Here is a 16,402-nt window from a genome sequence, read left to right on the forward strand (position 1 = left end):
TGTTGTACCCCCTAGCCTGCAGTTCCTCACTTGCAGTTCCTCATCTGTTACGAGCTGTGTGTAAGCCAGCCAGGCAAACCTCAACAGTACAAACAAATAAGGGAGAGGAGCTCTGATGACTGTGAAGGCTGCAGTCAGGCTTCTCTGAAGTTGTTGTGCTACTACTTGGTGTCATCATCTCCTAGATCTATTGTGCAATACCCTCCATTTAACTTGCAACTTTTATTTAACAGGATGGTTTACGAAGATTATCAGGGAACGAATACATACTGTCAGCAAAACGTAAGTTTTAATTTAGCAGCTACTGAGCTACTAAAACATGTTCAGAAATTTAAGAAACGGGAAATGTGATTTCATGTCCTTTTTTATAAGCATTTTTTTCTTATTTGGGTTTTTTTTTATCTGTAAGCATTTCTCTGCAGCATTACTGAGCTGGGAGTTACTACAGAAGAGAAAGCATGGTCATTTAGTAAAATTGTATCTCACTATTAAATATACTACTGTTAATAAATACATACAGTAATAACTGTATTCCTCAAAAGAAACTCACCAGGTTGTTGGCAGTCTGAGCTCTCCAATCTCCCTCAATGACATACCCCCACGGATAACACAGGCAATGGAAAATGAGGAACAGTGGGATTTTGATATCTTTGAACTTGAGGCTGCCACCCATAAAAGGTCAGTAAATACAAGGGTTCATAAACTGAAGTTGCTGAGAAGTGACTTAAATGTCATCCTGTAATCACATCCTTAAGTTCTCTACCTGTGATTTTAAAACTGAGTTAGTTTTATTTTCAATGTCAGATGTTTGAAATTTTCTCCTTTTCATTTCTAGTTGCATATGCATCTTAAATATCTTCTGTTTCATCCTACACTATTGCCTGCAAATTCCCAGTGGATATAAGTGAAGGTTATATATCTTTGGTATAGCATAATGACAATACAGCATAATTTTTAAAGCCTTCCTTTATCAGTAATAGAAAAGTTATACAAATCAAATTATTTTCTTGTGGGGATTCAAATTCCTGTTATGGCAAACTACACACAGAGTCAACATGCTGGTCTTGATTTTATCAGTTGATACAGATCAGATTTTATTTTTTTTCCATTTGATTGGGTAGGTTTTATTTCTGAACAGTTCCAATATAGCTTTTCAGCAGAATTACCATTAACCTTCTCTGGGATTAGAGGCAAGTCTTTATTCTAAAATCCTGGCAGGTTACATTTTATGTACAAGCTTAACTGAAGAACATTTACTGATAAAAAGCAGGGCATACCAATTTCCATCACAGAAGTTTTCAAAAACAGCCTAGCAGCTTTGATAGACTGTGCTTCATTAGTAGCAAAGGCTCCCCCTAAGACTGTAAATTGTTCTTTCTGTTTAAATCCTTGGTTTTATTTTCTGATGCTTATTAAATGTTCCCCTTTTGGGTCTAGTTTCATGTGTCATACTTTGTCTTAGGTAAAAACGTTTATGAGACACTAATTTGAAGGCCAGATCCTGCAATGAATTGACTATCTTAAACCCTTTATCAAAATCCCAGATCTGTAACAGTTTTAAAAGTTATTCAAAAATAAAGTCTAAGAAAGATATCAGGCACTTAGTTAACAAATATGCACTTCATTTTTATACTGTGGTTTTATGAGCCAAAAAGGTGCAAAACCCCCTAGGGTTTTATTCTTCTTTAAAATTATTTTATTTTAAATGAAGGTATTTACACCCACTTGCTTTAGGTTTTCCTTCTTTGCTGCATTTTGATTTCTAATGAAGTAATACAGATAAGTAATGAAAAAGAAAAATGTAAAAATATAGTCAGTCTGTATGATTTACAACATTTAGTGGGTACATTGCAGTAACTGAATTAATTATCCTAGCCACCATGCATGAGATCACCAGGTAAGTCTCTGTTCTTACTGATCTGGAGAGACCACAGAGGGACAAAGGAGGTACTTTGTTGCCTGTACTCTTATTAAAGGTAGTATAATTATGATTGCTTCCTACTGTGTTTAAATAATGGCAGCTCATTTGTTAAGAGAAGTAAAGTGATTTTCAATGACTCACGAGTATGAATATATTACTAGTATTGCCTTAAGTCCAAGCATACATATGTTAATAAAGCCAGGATAATTAATTAAATTCAGTACATTACAGCTCTCTGACAGAGAAATCTGGAGACACCTTTGTCTGACACTGGTGGAGGGTTAAGGGGAATTCGACTTTATGTATGTTACAATTCTAGTATGTGACACAGTAATTCTGTAACGAGTCCTTATACATCATTTCATATGTCATTAGCTAAAAATGCTGTGTAGATTCATACAGTTTATGCTATATAATATTCTTTCAGCTGCATTAATTTTAAAACTTTCTGTTTATTTTTCTCCACAGGCCTTTGGTTTATCTGGGTCTCAAAATATTTGCTCGCTTTGGAATCTGTGAATTCCTAAACTGTTCAGAATCCACTCTGAGGTCATGGTTACAAGTAATTGAGGCTAACTACCATTCCTCCAACTCCTACCATAACTCTACTCATTCAGCAGATGTACTACATGCTACTGCTTACTTCTTGTCTAAAGAAAGAGTAAAGGTGAGCTCACATTTATGGGAAACAGTGTGGGTGGGAAATACAGATGCTATCAAAGAAGGATCTCTCAGAAACATTGAAAAGCTAAATGTCTGCCTAGTGCCAACCAGTTTGGTAACCTGAGGTCAAAGAACTGAGATGCTGTACATGAATTCTAGGATCTCTCTTATGGTGTGTGTAGAAGGATGGATACTAATATTGAATAATTCTTGATGGGACAATAAGAAAACCTTCTTTTCAAGTAAAACTTCTTCATATAGTTAAACCTTCTCAGGTGAGCTAATGACATAATTACTTTTGTGATGGTACATGCCAAATACAGATTTAATGTGATAAATTACCATCTCTTATGCTTTGTGATGGTCGTTTTGCAAAAGACTCCCAGGAAAATAGAGGCCATACAGTAGGCTATGCCACTCACTGGAGAAGATGCCTTGAGGCTTCTAGAGACTGTGCTGGAGGAGAGTATTGAAAAAAATTACTTGTCAGTACCATAACACCCACTGAGGTATTAGAGCTACAGAACAAATCAGGGCAACTTTTGCTTTCACATGCCCAGACTGGAGAAGGGGAATGAAGCAGTGCTTGGTGTGTGTGTGGAGTAGAGTGGTGGGACATATTTCTGAGTCACAGTTTTGTGTCAAAATTCTGAACTGGTCTGCCTAAGGATAGCAGCAGTGATGGGTACCTGGCTGAGAAATTTGTGACTGTAAACTTGCTTCTGACAGCTCATTAAACTGGAGTAATTCTGTTGACTTGGAGCTGCAGCTCATCAGTATGCTCTCCAGAAGCTGATTTACAAATACTATATGCCAAGTGGGGATAGAATGTCACTGGATTTTTTCAGCCTCTGATTTGCCAGAGGTTTAGCTGGTCTTCCCAAGAATATCTATGAAAGACAGACAAGATCTGGATCCATTTCAATGCCACAGAAGCATGACTGCTTCCTCTTTTTCCAGAATGTTATTTCCATTCCTTTGTAGGCATAGGAAGAGGAAAAAAATGTTGCAGTAGCAGAAGGAGCAGAATCAAAGTTCAGAATTCTCTGTTTATCATTTCAAATTTATAGCTCAGCTGCTTTTGTGTTGCTCAGAGTTCAGCTTAACCTAAACACAGAAGGCCCAACTCTGCCACTGAAATTCATGCTGAGAATTTTTTTTTGGTAATTTGAACTCAGTTCAACTTGCCTAAGAAAATTTTCTGGCTCCCAAATTGCAGCTATAGTCTCAGAATCATTTCCACTTCTGTGCCATAGGAGTTAAGATAACAAAGTTAGAATCCTTGACTTGATTTGGGGTGTAAAAGTTCTGTAAATCCCTGTGAAATAAGTATGAGGTAGACTGCTGTGATCCTCCAGGTCAGATAATCTCATGTTTCTGCACAGGTCTTTCTCAGCCAGGTTGAATGCTGGTCAGTGTGTCCCTCTGAGGAGAGAGAGCCTGTTCCCAAATCCCTCTCTCCTAACTTCACACCACAAACATAGAATCCCATGAGCAGAAGGTGAAAGAAAGAATGAAGCTAACAGAGAGTATTTCAGACAATGCTAACTGTGAACTAGAGCAGAAAGAGTTATTTGCCTTCTCTTGTTCTCCACGAGACTTTCTTGACAGTCGTCAATGAATAATATCCCTGCTCCTGCAAAGTCAAGTCATTGCATAATTTCAGGAGGTGTAAAGGAAGGTAGGGTTTGTGTTTTCACCTACCAAGTATAGCTATTCTGAATGGCAGTAGAGGGCCCATAGAGAATTTGGACCTCAAATTAAAGCAAATTGGAATTAAAATTATCTGCCCTGCCCCCAAATTCAAATGGGAATATTTCTGCTCTTGTGTCTCCTTCATTTTATTAAAATTTTTAATATAATTTGTATCTGTGGTCCTCCACAAATGCTAGTATAAACACAGCACAAAGGCTAGTTTCAAAATGTACAGGAAATATTTCTGAGATGTTTAGTTCTTCTACTCCTTTATGTTATTAATAAATTATTAACACTTAAGTGTAAAATCTTGAGTCAAATAGTTTTGTATTACGTGACAGGGTAGATAAAAATAGACATGAAGCAATGCCCATTGCAAGTAGACATACAGCATGGAGTGCAGCATGCTACCAGAATCAGGATGTGATGCAGAAAGTACAGAACATGTGTCATGTAATTTATCCATGGATGAAGAACATCAAATATTCTCCATAGAATATGCATTAGCTGTAACCCCAGGACACTGTTATTAAAGAACTGGATGTATGGATAGCATTCCTTTCAAATTGTAAACCTAGCCAGCACGTAAGTGGAATATGATTAGGGCACATTAAATTGCCAAAGGAAATTAAGGGATCTGGTGGTAATAGAATAATTTTTAGCAGTATTGGTCTTTTTTCCAAGCCAAGTACCTTAACTCCAAGTGAAGGTGGTTTCAGTGTTGCTAGAAAACACAAACTAATTTATTACTTTACATTTGTTTAATTTGATGTGTTGTGACAAAGGTGTGGTTAAGGCAAAATTTAAGAGGCACAAAATGGCCAAAAAAGTCACGCAATGTTCAGTGAAGCTTAAAATGAATTTTCCATTGCCCCGTGTAGAACATCTGACCCTTACTGATCTCCAGAGTTTTGGCTTTTATTCCTCAGCAACTTGGCTTAATCTTATGGACAGAATAGGATTTCTAATGGTCTGCCAGGAAAACTAAGCACCCTTCTATTTTCAGCAAACTCTGGATCCGATTGATGAGGTTGCGGCGCTCATTGCAGCCACAGTCCATGATGTGGATCACCCAGGAAGAACAAATTCTTTCCTGTGCAATGCTGGCAGCGAGCTCGCAATTCTCTACAACGACACGGCTGTGCTGGAGAGCCACCATGCTGCCCTGGCTTTCCAGCTCACCACCCGTGATGGCAAATGCAATATCTTTAAAAACATGGAGAGGTAAGCTTAATCCCCAGGGTCCTTGTCTGCCCACTAACATCTCTCACTTCCTTCTGTGTAACATAAGGCAAACAAGCATCCTAAAAGAGGGCAGTGCCCGGTGGATAACTGTCCACGGCCCTTGTGAAATTTGCTTCTAAAAGAATAGAATGTTTCTGTCTGTCGTGCAAAGACTTCTGAGTAACTCCCTGCTGTCAGTTTCTCCGGTCCATAAAAAGGCAGACCCTTCCTGAGGAATTTAGCATGAATCTTAATGTCAGCAAGTCTAGAAGAGTTATTTTGTGTCATTGAATGCAGACAACAAGCTATGACTGGGTGGGTAGAGAACAAGGAGCGAAAGAGCCACAGAGCATCAGTCAAAAATAAAATACCTTGTTTCAGTGTGAAGGATAATGAAGGACCTGTTGCTTTTGCAGCCTCAGCGAAGCATTTAGGGCAAGGATGTGACCATTGCCTTGGTTCTCTCAAGATACAGCAGAAAAATATTGCTGAAAACTTGACTGAAGAGAGAGCCACTGAGCTGAGTGTCTGTGCTAAAAGCCTTGGGAATATGAGGGTGTGGCATGTCCTAGCAGCCTCCTGAGTAGCTGGTGCCTCTGTTCTGCTCTGGCACTGTTTCTCCTAGAGATCCAGTCATGCCTGGAGCCCATATATCTCTACACACCAAAGGTACTCCATCTAACAGAGATGCAGCTGCCCAAGCCTTTATTACAGTTCTTTCTTCCCCTAACACCTCTCTCAAACAGGAATGGTGTGTTGCATTTTTGTTAGACTTGTTTTAGCAACCAGCCCTTTGTGACCCAGCCAGCATTCCTAATTGTTTCCTTCTTTAAACAGGAATGAGTATCGAACCCTTCGCCAAGTCATTATTGACATGGTCTTAGCAACAGAAATGACAAAGCACTTTGAGCATGTCAACAAGTTTGTCAACAGCATTAATAAACCCTTGGCAGCTCTAGAAGAAAATGGGGTAAGCAACACTGCAAGTCCTCCTTAAAATGCCTAGGCAGGGAGCCCTTGGTAGGAAATTCCTACATGGTGTTCTGAGAAAGTTTATCAGAAACGTGGAGAAAGAGAGGCTGGAGATTTATCTTTCACTTCGGGGTTTGAATCCTCTTCTGCTTAACGTGGTTGTCACTCATTTTGAGGGTGAGTGGGATTCTGTTGGATCCTATTAATATCACAGTGCTGTGATGTCATACTTGGAACCAGGACCTTGGGCGGTATATTTTAATGTAAAAATGCCATTTTGATTAACCCAGTCACTCCCATGGAATAAGGGCCTTCAGCCTCCAGTGCTGCCTGGCAGCGTTCATGGGGTTTCTAAAGCTGCTTTCTATTTTAATCTTTAAAATAGATGATGGTGACATTATGTATCATATAGACATAATCAATAGCCATCTGGAACCCCATGGACACAAAGAAATTGCCTGTTAAGAAGTCTTTCTGAAAAACCACACCAGTTTCAATAACAGCTTCAACCAGCAGTTTTGTTGCCAGTAAGAGCAGTGTATAATTTTGTTGGAATGATTTTTGCAAAGAGAAGACTTGCAGAAATGGTTATGATAAAGTTTGCATCGATGGCAACGTCATGTAGGATCTATAATGGTTTTCTGTATTTTCTTACCATGCTTTTTAGAAAACCACATTTATGACTGTTGTGTGTAATGGGGGAAGTGCAGCCTTTTTATTATCTGAGTGTGGGAGAGAAACAGGTCTTGTTCCTTCACCCATGAGAAGCAGACTGGAGCTTAATTGGAGAATTGTCCTTTGTCCACAGGAGCATAGGCTAGAATTAGCTTTGTTCTTGGCACCCAGCGATGCTAATGGGAACTCTGTGAATGTGAAGCCAAAGTCCCAGTAGGACACTGGTTGTACTGAATAAATTAGAAGAAAGGCTGTTAAGTTCCCAGCTGGACAGCCTCTCTGGATGAGCCTAGCAGCATCGGTGCAGGAGAACAAGGCCGCTGCTGCTGCTGCTGGGGGTAGTGCACTGCACTGACCCTGTGGAGTGTGTAACTCTGCAGTGCTCCTGGTCCTGCTGAAGGGCTCTGCACTGCCTGGCTTGGTGTGCAGAGACCCTCCTCCAAGCCCCCAGGGTTTGGATGCAGCAGTTGTTTGAGCAGCAGCATCCATCCAAAGAGCCAAACTCCTCTTCTTGCCTATTACAGAGAGCTGAACAGCTGGTGCTGCTCAAGAACAGGGCTTGGACCTGTACAATCAGAGAATAAAAACACAAACAAGGACATAGAAAAATGAAACAAAAGTTTAGTTCTACCCTTAAGTCCCGAGACTGCAGGGAAATTATCTGTCCCACAAGGCATTTGTGATTCACAGCAAATTGTGCCCAAGGATGGGAAGAACGACAAAGAATATATAATTTCTATTGAAAACAAGAAGCAAAATGTTTCCCTTCTTTCAGCTGGGAGTTTCAGTTTGGCAAGTTCCTATTAAAAGGCCTGTAATATGTGAGTGGGTAAAGCAAATGATTTACTGTGCTGAGCAGAACAACGCTGTCAGCCCCTCTTTCAAGTCTGTTGTCCCTCTGGCTGCAGCAGCAGTGTGTGTTTTCTGGCCTGGCTTTCCAGTCATGGTGGTGACTCAGTGTAGTGTTTGCAGGCTGAGCTGCCAACCGCCTGTTCCAAATGGGACAGTTCCACTTCGTTTTTTTATTTATTATTTTTATACAAATTTGTTCAAAGAGCCATGCTGAGAAGCTGCTCTGTTTGTTTCCTTTCTGCTTTTGTTTCATAAACTAAAAAAAATTCTTTCCAGCTCCAGCATCCTTTATCCTCCCATTTCCCCTTATGATGTCACCTAAGCTATGACAGGAAGCCAACATCTGACATGCAGAGACACCTCTGCACTCTGAGCAGGATGCTGGGACTAAGCACAGTTAAAACATTTTATTCCCAAGGCATCTGCATCCAGCAAGTAGAACTGTGCCTTTAGTTTGAACAGATCTCAGAGGTGAATATCCTTTCTTGATTCCTGGTGGTTTACATACTAGGATATTCTCTACTAGCCATAAATGAACAATCTCTAATTTTCCATACCTAATTTCCATACTTGTGTTTCTGGAGCTTCCATCACTTTATGTTGGCTTTCTCATATATAATTTTTCCATGCATTTGGAGATGTATACATCTCACTGTGTCTATTCTGTGCTCCCTTGCACATACCTAAAAATGAGAGAAAATAATTGGTTTTGGCATCTCATTTTAGTGAGAACTGTGGAGCTGGTAACTCTGAGCCATTTCTATACTAATAAATAATTTTTTTATTCCTGTCACTTTCTTCCTTTAGGAAGAACTTTCTTCCCCACAAGAATTTTCTTCTGAAAAATGTCATGGTTATTCTGACCTAATAAAAGGTCAGAATGTTTCTGCTGCTTTGTATCTCTCTCTTTGCACAAAACACTGCAGGAACTGGTAGCACATTATTATTATCATTATTCTTTACTTCTGCCCTGCCCTGACTGTAGAGCAAGACCTTGTTAGGTGCCAGAGAAGTCTTGTATGTTCCTTGCTTCAAAGAGTTTCTACTCTGAGTAGACAATATTGTAAACTCCTGTAACTATCCATTAAAGAGTCCAGCAACAAGGGAAAGGAATGAGGAGCGTGCCTGGGAGGCAATGTGGGATCTCACTCTCTGAATAGTAGCAGTGCTGTCAGAATGATTGATACACTGATGGTGTTTGTGTGCCAAGAGTGACTCTGCATTTCGGGTCAGTCCCTCCTTTCAAACCAACTATTCCACTCTTAATGTGTAAGTCCATTAATCCTTGGGTTTCAGCAGAGTTACATTTTTCTGCCTACATGGTCCTCATCACTATGTGTGTAGTGATGAATTGATCCTCTCCACACTTTTAAGAAGGCAGATAAGGAATAGAGGGATTAGATGACTTGCCCAAAGATGCCCAAGAGATCTGTCACAAAGACAGTGACTGAATCCAGAAACTGGAGTTCAGTGCTAGCTCAGAGCTGTGGCTAACTTTCATAATCCACCTATAAATTCAGTCAGACATCAAATCTGGTATCCAGCAGCAGGACTGATCCCTGTAGGATGTGCTGAAAGCATTCCCAAAGCACAAAAGCTTTTGAGTTAGTGCTTGGAGACCTTGCTAATGGATTGTTTTTAATTCTTAAATGTTACAGAATAATGGTGATGGAGAGTCAATCAAAACTGTTCTCAGGTCTCCTGAAAACCGTATCCTTATCAAGCGCATGTTGATAAAGTGTGCTGACATTTCCAATCCCTGCAGACCCAGAGAGCAGTGCATAGAATGGGCTGGACGCATCTCTGAGGAGTACTTTGCACAGGTAAGGCAGCCAAAACAGGCTGCTGAAACTGCAGGTGAGCATCTCTTCAAAAGGGAGGAGAAGGGTGCCAGTGTCACAGAATATCTCAGGCTGCATTATGTAATGTGGAAAATAACAACCTTTTTATTTTAAATGATGGGTATTACTCATGCTGATACACAATTAGATGCCTTCAGAGAGATGAAAGTTTACAACTTCTATTGTGTAGTTTCTGAAAAATTTAAGCTTTCAAGTTGTTCAGTTTGGAACTGAGCTTTTTAAGCCTTGTCTGCCAATGCACTCCCATCACATAAGGCAGAGCAAGGATGCCTTCTGTACCCACATGCTGGCTTTGCCTCAGGAATAGGATCATCAGGTTCTAGTGTTTGGATGGGAGCAGCACTCATTCCAAGAAATGCTGTAAGTCCTTAGCACACTGTGCTGAGGAAAAGTTTTAGGAAGATGTGGAAAAGGAGAGGGCAACCATCATCACAGATGAAAGACCAAACACTGCAGGTGGAACTTAGCACCCCAAGCAAGGGGCAAGAGAATAAAAAAGCTGTTTGCCATCTCTGAGTGAGACAGATCACCACTGTTATCAGACTGGAAATGGTTGAGCAGCTCTTAGGTCAAAGCAGTCATAACTTGGTAATAGTGAAGTTGCTTAGCATCAGCTTGTGTGCAGATACAGAAGGTAAATATATCCCTTTGTGGGAAACACTGGAAGGCACTATTTGTCTGCTGTTTTGCTGAAAGTGAACAACTAGGTGCTTAAGATAAGTTGCTGCTGCTTCAGATTTGTTCAGATTCCTCCTTTGATTTAGCAGATGCACGCTCTAGTCGGTGCCAAACAATCTGCTGCAAAAGAAGCCCATTAACAGAATGTGTCTTAGATGAATAATCGCTAACTTTTTTTGCAGACTGATGAAGAAAGGAGGCAAGGTTTACCTGTTGTGATGCCAGTTTTTGACAGAAATACTTGCAGCATCCCTAAATCCCAATTATCATTCATTGATTACTTCATTATTGATATGTTTGATGCCTGGGATGGTAAGCAAAACTCTGCTGTTTCCTGAAGTGAACATTTTGTGAACATTTGAAACTGCTGTGATACAAAATTTCTTTTTTATGGCTCCTAAATAAAGGGAGAGAAAAGGGAAGATTCCTGCGGTTCAAGTAAGATTAAAAACTTTATTATTGCTTATAAGTATTGCTACAAGCAATTCTCATGGCTTGTCTTTAATATACTAGTTTCAGGCAATCTTTAAACTTACTTCCCTGTAAACAGAGAACAGAAAACATTCTCTTTGATAGCTCTTTGAGCATGGTCATTTTGTCCATGTTGATATTGGTTATTCTTCAAGGCAAATTTCTGCAGTCTGGAAACTCCTTGGGGGAGCAGCTGTTTCCTTCCAAGTGCTGCTCCATGGTAAAAGTGGTCAGAAATGTGACTTTCCTGAATGCCAGATCATGACATGTGACTGAGGTTTGATGGGGCAGGATAATTACAACCATAATTAGCTGTGCCCCTCCTGGAAGACTGTGTTCCTCTGCTGGGACTTGCAATACCAGTATTAAGTAGATTTACAGAACAGTTCTCAGTGGCCTGAGTGCTACATGAGTGCTGGGAGCTACACAGCCAAAACTATTTCAAGCATCAGTATGACAAATTTAAGCTTTTCTACTTAACACAGTTGCCCAGACATTTCAAGTGATACTTAAGCAGATAGAATCTGTGACTGCTTCAGTTCTGCAAACTCAATGCTCTCTGCCCTTTCTTCCCTAGCATTTGCAGACCTGCCAAATCTGATGGAGCATCTGAATAATAACATTAAATACTGGAAAGGACTGGATGGAAGGAACCTGCGAGTCCTTCGACCACCACCAGAATAGCAGTTAGACCATGGTGTGTCATTCACTAGCCAGATGCATATTTATTCAAGCTCACTTTTATCTGTGTGAATTCAGATTTGTTTTGGTCTCTTCAGTATTACAGTAAAGGTAGCCCATGCACTTGGGGAACTTTCATATTCAAGAGAGCACGAGGTCAGCAGTTGACTTCCACCAAGTACCATGTGTGGACTCGGATGGAATAAGCCCACCAAGTGGAATTACACTGGATTGCTGCAGTACTTGTACTGAAGAGGGTTTATTATGAACATACTTCTGCGACATCTTCACACCAGCATGTGAAGCTGGAAGACCTTGAAGAGAATCCTCATAAAAAGGACATTCACTAGAAGTTTATCTATTAATAGAGACTCACAGCTTTTATGAGAAAGCTACATGCTTTTTATAAGCACTTAAGACAGTTATGTAGAACAATCAGACATTTAAAATGCAACTGTCTATGAAAGAATTTTTGATCTATGAAAAATAGATGTACTGTATTTTTTCACATCACAGAAGGTGCAATCATTCACTTCTGAGCACTACTGAAAGTGAGTTCTCCTTAAGTAATTTAGTAGCAAATGTAAAAAATAACACAAGAATTTTTGAGGTTGATCGTTAGCATCTATGATTAAAATGTTATGTTTTATTTATTTTGTTAGATGTTCAATATTTTCTATGAATTTATAAATACTTAAAAGCCAAAGCCAACTTTAGATGCATTATAAATTTACATGATTCATACTCATTAATATACATTTAATTGATGTACAGACCTTTTATTTTCGTAATGCAAATACAAAATACTATACAATGATACATTTTTATTGCACTGTAGGGATAGATGTGTATGTTTAAATATTGTCTGATTTATGTTAATTAAAGTAAGTTTTATTAAAAAGGTCTCACTTGAGAATAGTAGAATAAACAAGAACTGTATACTGTCTGAGCACCAGAACTGCAGTAGTTCTCCCACAAACCAGTGAGGACCACCTGACCTTCTCTTGGCTACAAAAATAATAATATGTTGGAACTCTTTGTTTTCTCCCATGGCATTTTATGACTGAATTCCCTGTTAAAGTCTGCCTTATTTTATATAGTATTTCTACAAAGCATTCCACAGCATATATGGAGAGGTGATACTAAACATCTAATGAATTTCAACATTTTATAGCCAATGTATTTTCCTCTGCCGTAAAAGAAAAAGAACATAAAACCACCACCAAAAACCTTTAACTCAAGAAGTTTGTAAAGGCTGCGTACCTTCACAATTTGAATGAAACCTTCATATCAACTACCAGAAAATAATAAAATGTATATTTTAAGAAGTGTCAAGTCCTACCAATTTCATTTGAAATGTATATAGACTTTGTAGTTTGCAGACTAACAAACACATGAAATTCTTTTTAAAAAAAGAAGATACTTTTTGTCTGGGGAAGGGAAAAGTTGTGGGGGTTGAACTGGCACAAGGGTGATGAAAGGTGGTATGTAGCTGGCAAGCCCCTGTGTTTGTGGCCTGACCTTGGCAAGCCCGTCAGACCCTGTGTACCCTTGGACAAGTCTCCACAGCTACACACAGTGCCAGGCTGTGTTCCACTGAAGGACTCGAGGAGGATCCTGTCACCTTCCCAGCCGACAGAAAGGCATCCAGAGGCACTGAAAGAGATGATGACTGTCATTACTGCCGAGGCAATTGACTTTAGAGACATTTTGAACCATTTCTGATGGAGCAATTCAGGGACTGCAGCAGTAGCAGCCTTAAGGTAAGAAAGGAACAGGTGACCTCTCCACGTGTTACCTGCTTCTGTGTTTCTCCTTCCTCTCCAAGCCAGTGGGACTGATGGGCTACCACCATTTGTTCCTGTTAGTGTCATGCCTTTCTGCCTTTACCCTGCTTGTGTGGTCTCTTTACCTACTCAGAATTCAGTTACATGCTGTTAGGGCAGGGAATTCCCTTTCATAATTCCATTTAGTTCATTGTTGTGTGCACATTGCCTAAGCCAGGGGGGTCACATCCTGTGAGAGGTGCCCAGACTGTGCCACTGTCTCACTGACAGCAGTAGGACAGAAGCTTCTCTGGTCAGTCTTCCAGAGGTTCTACAGTCAGTGCTGAAGGAGCAGATATATTTTCATTGAAGGCTCAATGAAACAAGCATCCTGTTTTCACAGGGAACATGCAAGGAGAGGGAGAACTGGCTGACAGTTTTCCTGGCAATATTACATTGTATTTCCCTATGCTACATCTGTTATAACCAGCTGTAATTTGCTACCTGGTATTAATCTCTCTGTTCCTTGCAGGCTCCTGTGTCTCTGTTAGAGGAAAACTGCATCACACCATTAGTTTCTCCTCCGCTTGTCTGCTGCAGTGAGGATGGGAGAGGAAGTGTGGACATGAGCATGTGAGCCCAGAGACTTGTCTGCAGGTAAAAATCATGGAATCATTTAGGCTGGAAAAGACCTATAAGATTATGGAGTCCAACCATTCCTCCAGCACTGCCAAATCCACCACTGAACCACGTCCCCAGGTGCCACATCTACACGTGTTTTAAATTCCTTCAGAGGTGGTGACTCCACTACTGCCCTGGGCACTTGTTCCAATGCTTGACAATCCTTAAAATAAAAATTTTCCTAATACCCAACCTCAACTTCCCCTGGTACAACTTGAGGTAATTTCCTCTTGTCCTATGACTTGTTTCTTGGGAGGAGAGACTGATTCCCATCTGGTTGCAGTGTCCTTCCTTTTAGGCAGTTCTAGAGAGTGATAAGGTCTCCCCTGAGCCTCCTTTTCTTCAGGCTAAACGCCTCCAGCTCCCTCAGCTGCTTTTTAGAAGACTTGTGCTCCCGACCCTTCCCCAGCTCCATGGCCCTTCTCTGGACACGCTCCAGCCCCTCAGTGAGTGTCCTGAACTGGGAAGCCCAGGACTGGACACAGCACTCGAGGTGTGGCCTCACCAGGGCCGAGCACAGGGGGATGGCCACTGCCCTGGCCGTGCTGGCCACACTGTCCCTGGCACAGGCCCGGTGCCACCGGCACTCCTGGCCCACGCTGGCTCACATTCAGCTGCTGCTGACCAGCACCCCGGGTCCTTCTCTGCTGGGCATTTCCAGCCCCTCTGCCCCAGCCTGTAACGCTGTGTGGTGTTGTTGTGATCCAAGGACGCTACCTGGCCCTTGGCCTTGTTGAACCTTATACTGATACTGGCATCCTTCCCTGGATCCAGCCTGTCCAGGTCCCTTTGCAGAGCCCTCCTACCCTGCAGTAGAGCAGCACTCCCATTCAATTTGGTGTTGTCTGCAAACTGATTGAGGGTGCACTTGATCCCCTCATCCAGGTCCTCAATTAAGATATTAAACAGAACTGCACAGAAAAAACATTTCTTCATAAGCATAGTTAATATTCTAAGTTATATTAATATATGGTAAAAAGCAGTTAATTTCATCTGCTATAAAAATGTCTGATGCATCGTCACTGAAAAGATGTGATCAATATGATTAATTCCCTGAAATTCACACTGCATTTTTATTTCTATTACTTGGAATGCAGAACTGTGCTAATTAACCCTCTATATAAGCCAGATTTATGTCCATATTGGTGTACAATAATTTCACTTAACCTAAAACACTGATTTTCAGCCACTGCAGCTTTGTTCACTCTCCTGTCCATCTAAATTTGCCAAGGACAAATTATTATTAAAATCTGGAACGATGATGCCTGATCGTTACTTTCTTTCCACTGAGCTTCTCTCTCCAAGCCACACCTCTGAAGCTGTGCCCATTCCGTGGGGTGATTCCAGGCTGCTGCCCATGAAGTGTGAAGGGCCTTGCTGTGGAGCAGTAAAGCTCTAACCTGATTCACTGCTCCAGGATGCACATCCTTTGGATCCCATTGCAAATGCTTCAGCCATTCCAGATCCCCTTCCTTTATTCTCCAGGATTACACAGCAAGATCACATGCCCTGTGCTCTGAACCCTTTCCAGTTTTTTGAATTGTCACTCAGTGATGGAACTTCTGGGGACAGAAATGGTTTTGCTGATGGTCCTTCACCGTGGAAGGGAGAACACTGGAATAAACAGGGTGTGATTGAATCCCAATTTCAGTTAGGCTGGCAGTCTTACTCAGTGTCTGCACTTGTCATTTGTTCTTGCTTTAATGCTAATACAAGAGTAAATTCCAATGTAGACATGATGAAGGAGAGGTCTTTTATGCTCCTCCAGGGCTTTAGTATAAAGCTTTGTGTTTTAAAACTTAATAGGGTTCAACAATTCAGCATTAAACGACAGAATGACTGGCTCTATTTTCCTTGCTGCATGTTTTCTATCAGCTAATCCTGCTTCTAAATCTGGGTATCACTGTAGGTGCTTCCAAGTGAATCTGAACTATTATGATCTGGTAAAAAAAAGTTGGCTTCTCAGCAAATTGTCCTAGATGAATATCTTTTTCCCTTGTATAAAATCTGGAGTAATAATTGCTAATTCTGATGAAAGGAGAAACCAGACAAGTGGTATGCACAGGTACCTTATCACAGGTCTGAAGATGGCTTTCATACTGCAGTTTACCCCATGGCTATATATAAATTAAAAATCATTTAAAATGGAACAAATGCTTTGTATTTTGTTGCAGTGCCTTTTCATCTGGGTGTTTTCTGCTCGTCTCAGTAGAGGAATCATTGATGAAACATTTAAGAAAATGTGTTGTGAACATGAATTA

At 40.6% G+C, this 16,402-nt stretch overlaps 1 protein-coding gene across 5 annotated transcripts in view; it reads left to right on the plus strand.

The window, feature by feature from the left end:
- Positions 1–16,402, plus strand: part of PDE8A (phosphodiesterase 8A) — a 155,458-nt gene that overhangs the window by 131,165 nt on the left and 7,891 nt on the right. For all 5 annotated transcript variants that reach the window (XM_014887716.2, XM_088172556.1, XM_014887715.2 and 2 more), the window contains exons 15-23: positions 234–282; positions 543–678; positions 2,390–2,588; positions 5,286–5,503; positions 6,341–6,473; positions 9,661–9,825; positions 10,725–10,854; positions 11,591–13,457; positions 13,993–14,117. In XM_014887716.2, coding sequence (XP_014743202.1) covers positions 234–282; positions 543–678; positions 2,390–2,588; positions 5,286–5,503; positions 6,341–6,473; positions 9,661–9,825; positions 10,725–10,854; positions 11,591–11,697 — 1,137 coding nt within the window. In that variant the 3' untranslated portion in view covers positions 11,698–13,457; positions 13,993–14,117. The remainder of the gene's footprint in view (positions 1–233; positions 283–542; positions 679–2,389; positions 2,589–5,285; positions 5,504–6,340; positions 6,474–9,660; positions 9,826–10,724; positions 10,855–11,590; positions 13,458–13,992; positions 14,118–16,402) is intronic.

The sequence above is a fragment of the Sturnus vulgaris genome, chromosome 13 (genome assembly GCF_052056855.1).
Source record: "Sturnus vulgaris isolate bStuVul1 chromosome 13, bStuVul1.hap1, whole genome shotgun sequence".
NCBI classification, from domain to species: Eukaryota; Metazoa; Chordata; class Aves; order Passeriformes; family Sturnidae; genus Sturnus; species Sturnus vulgaris.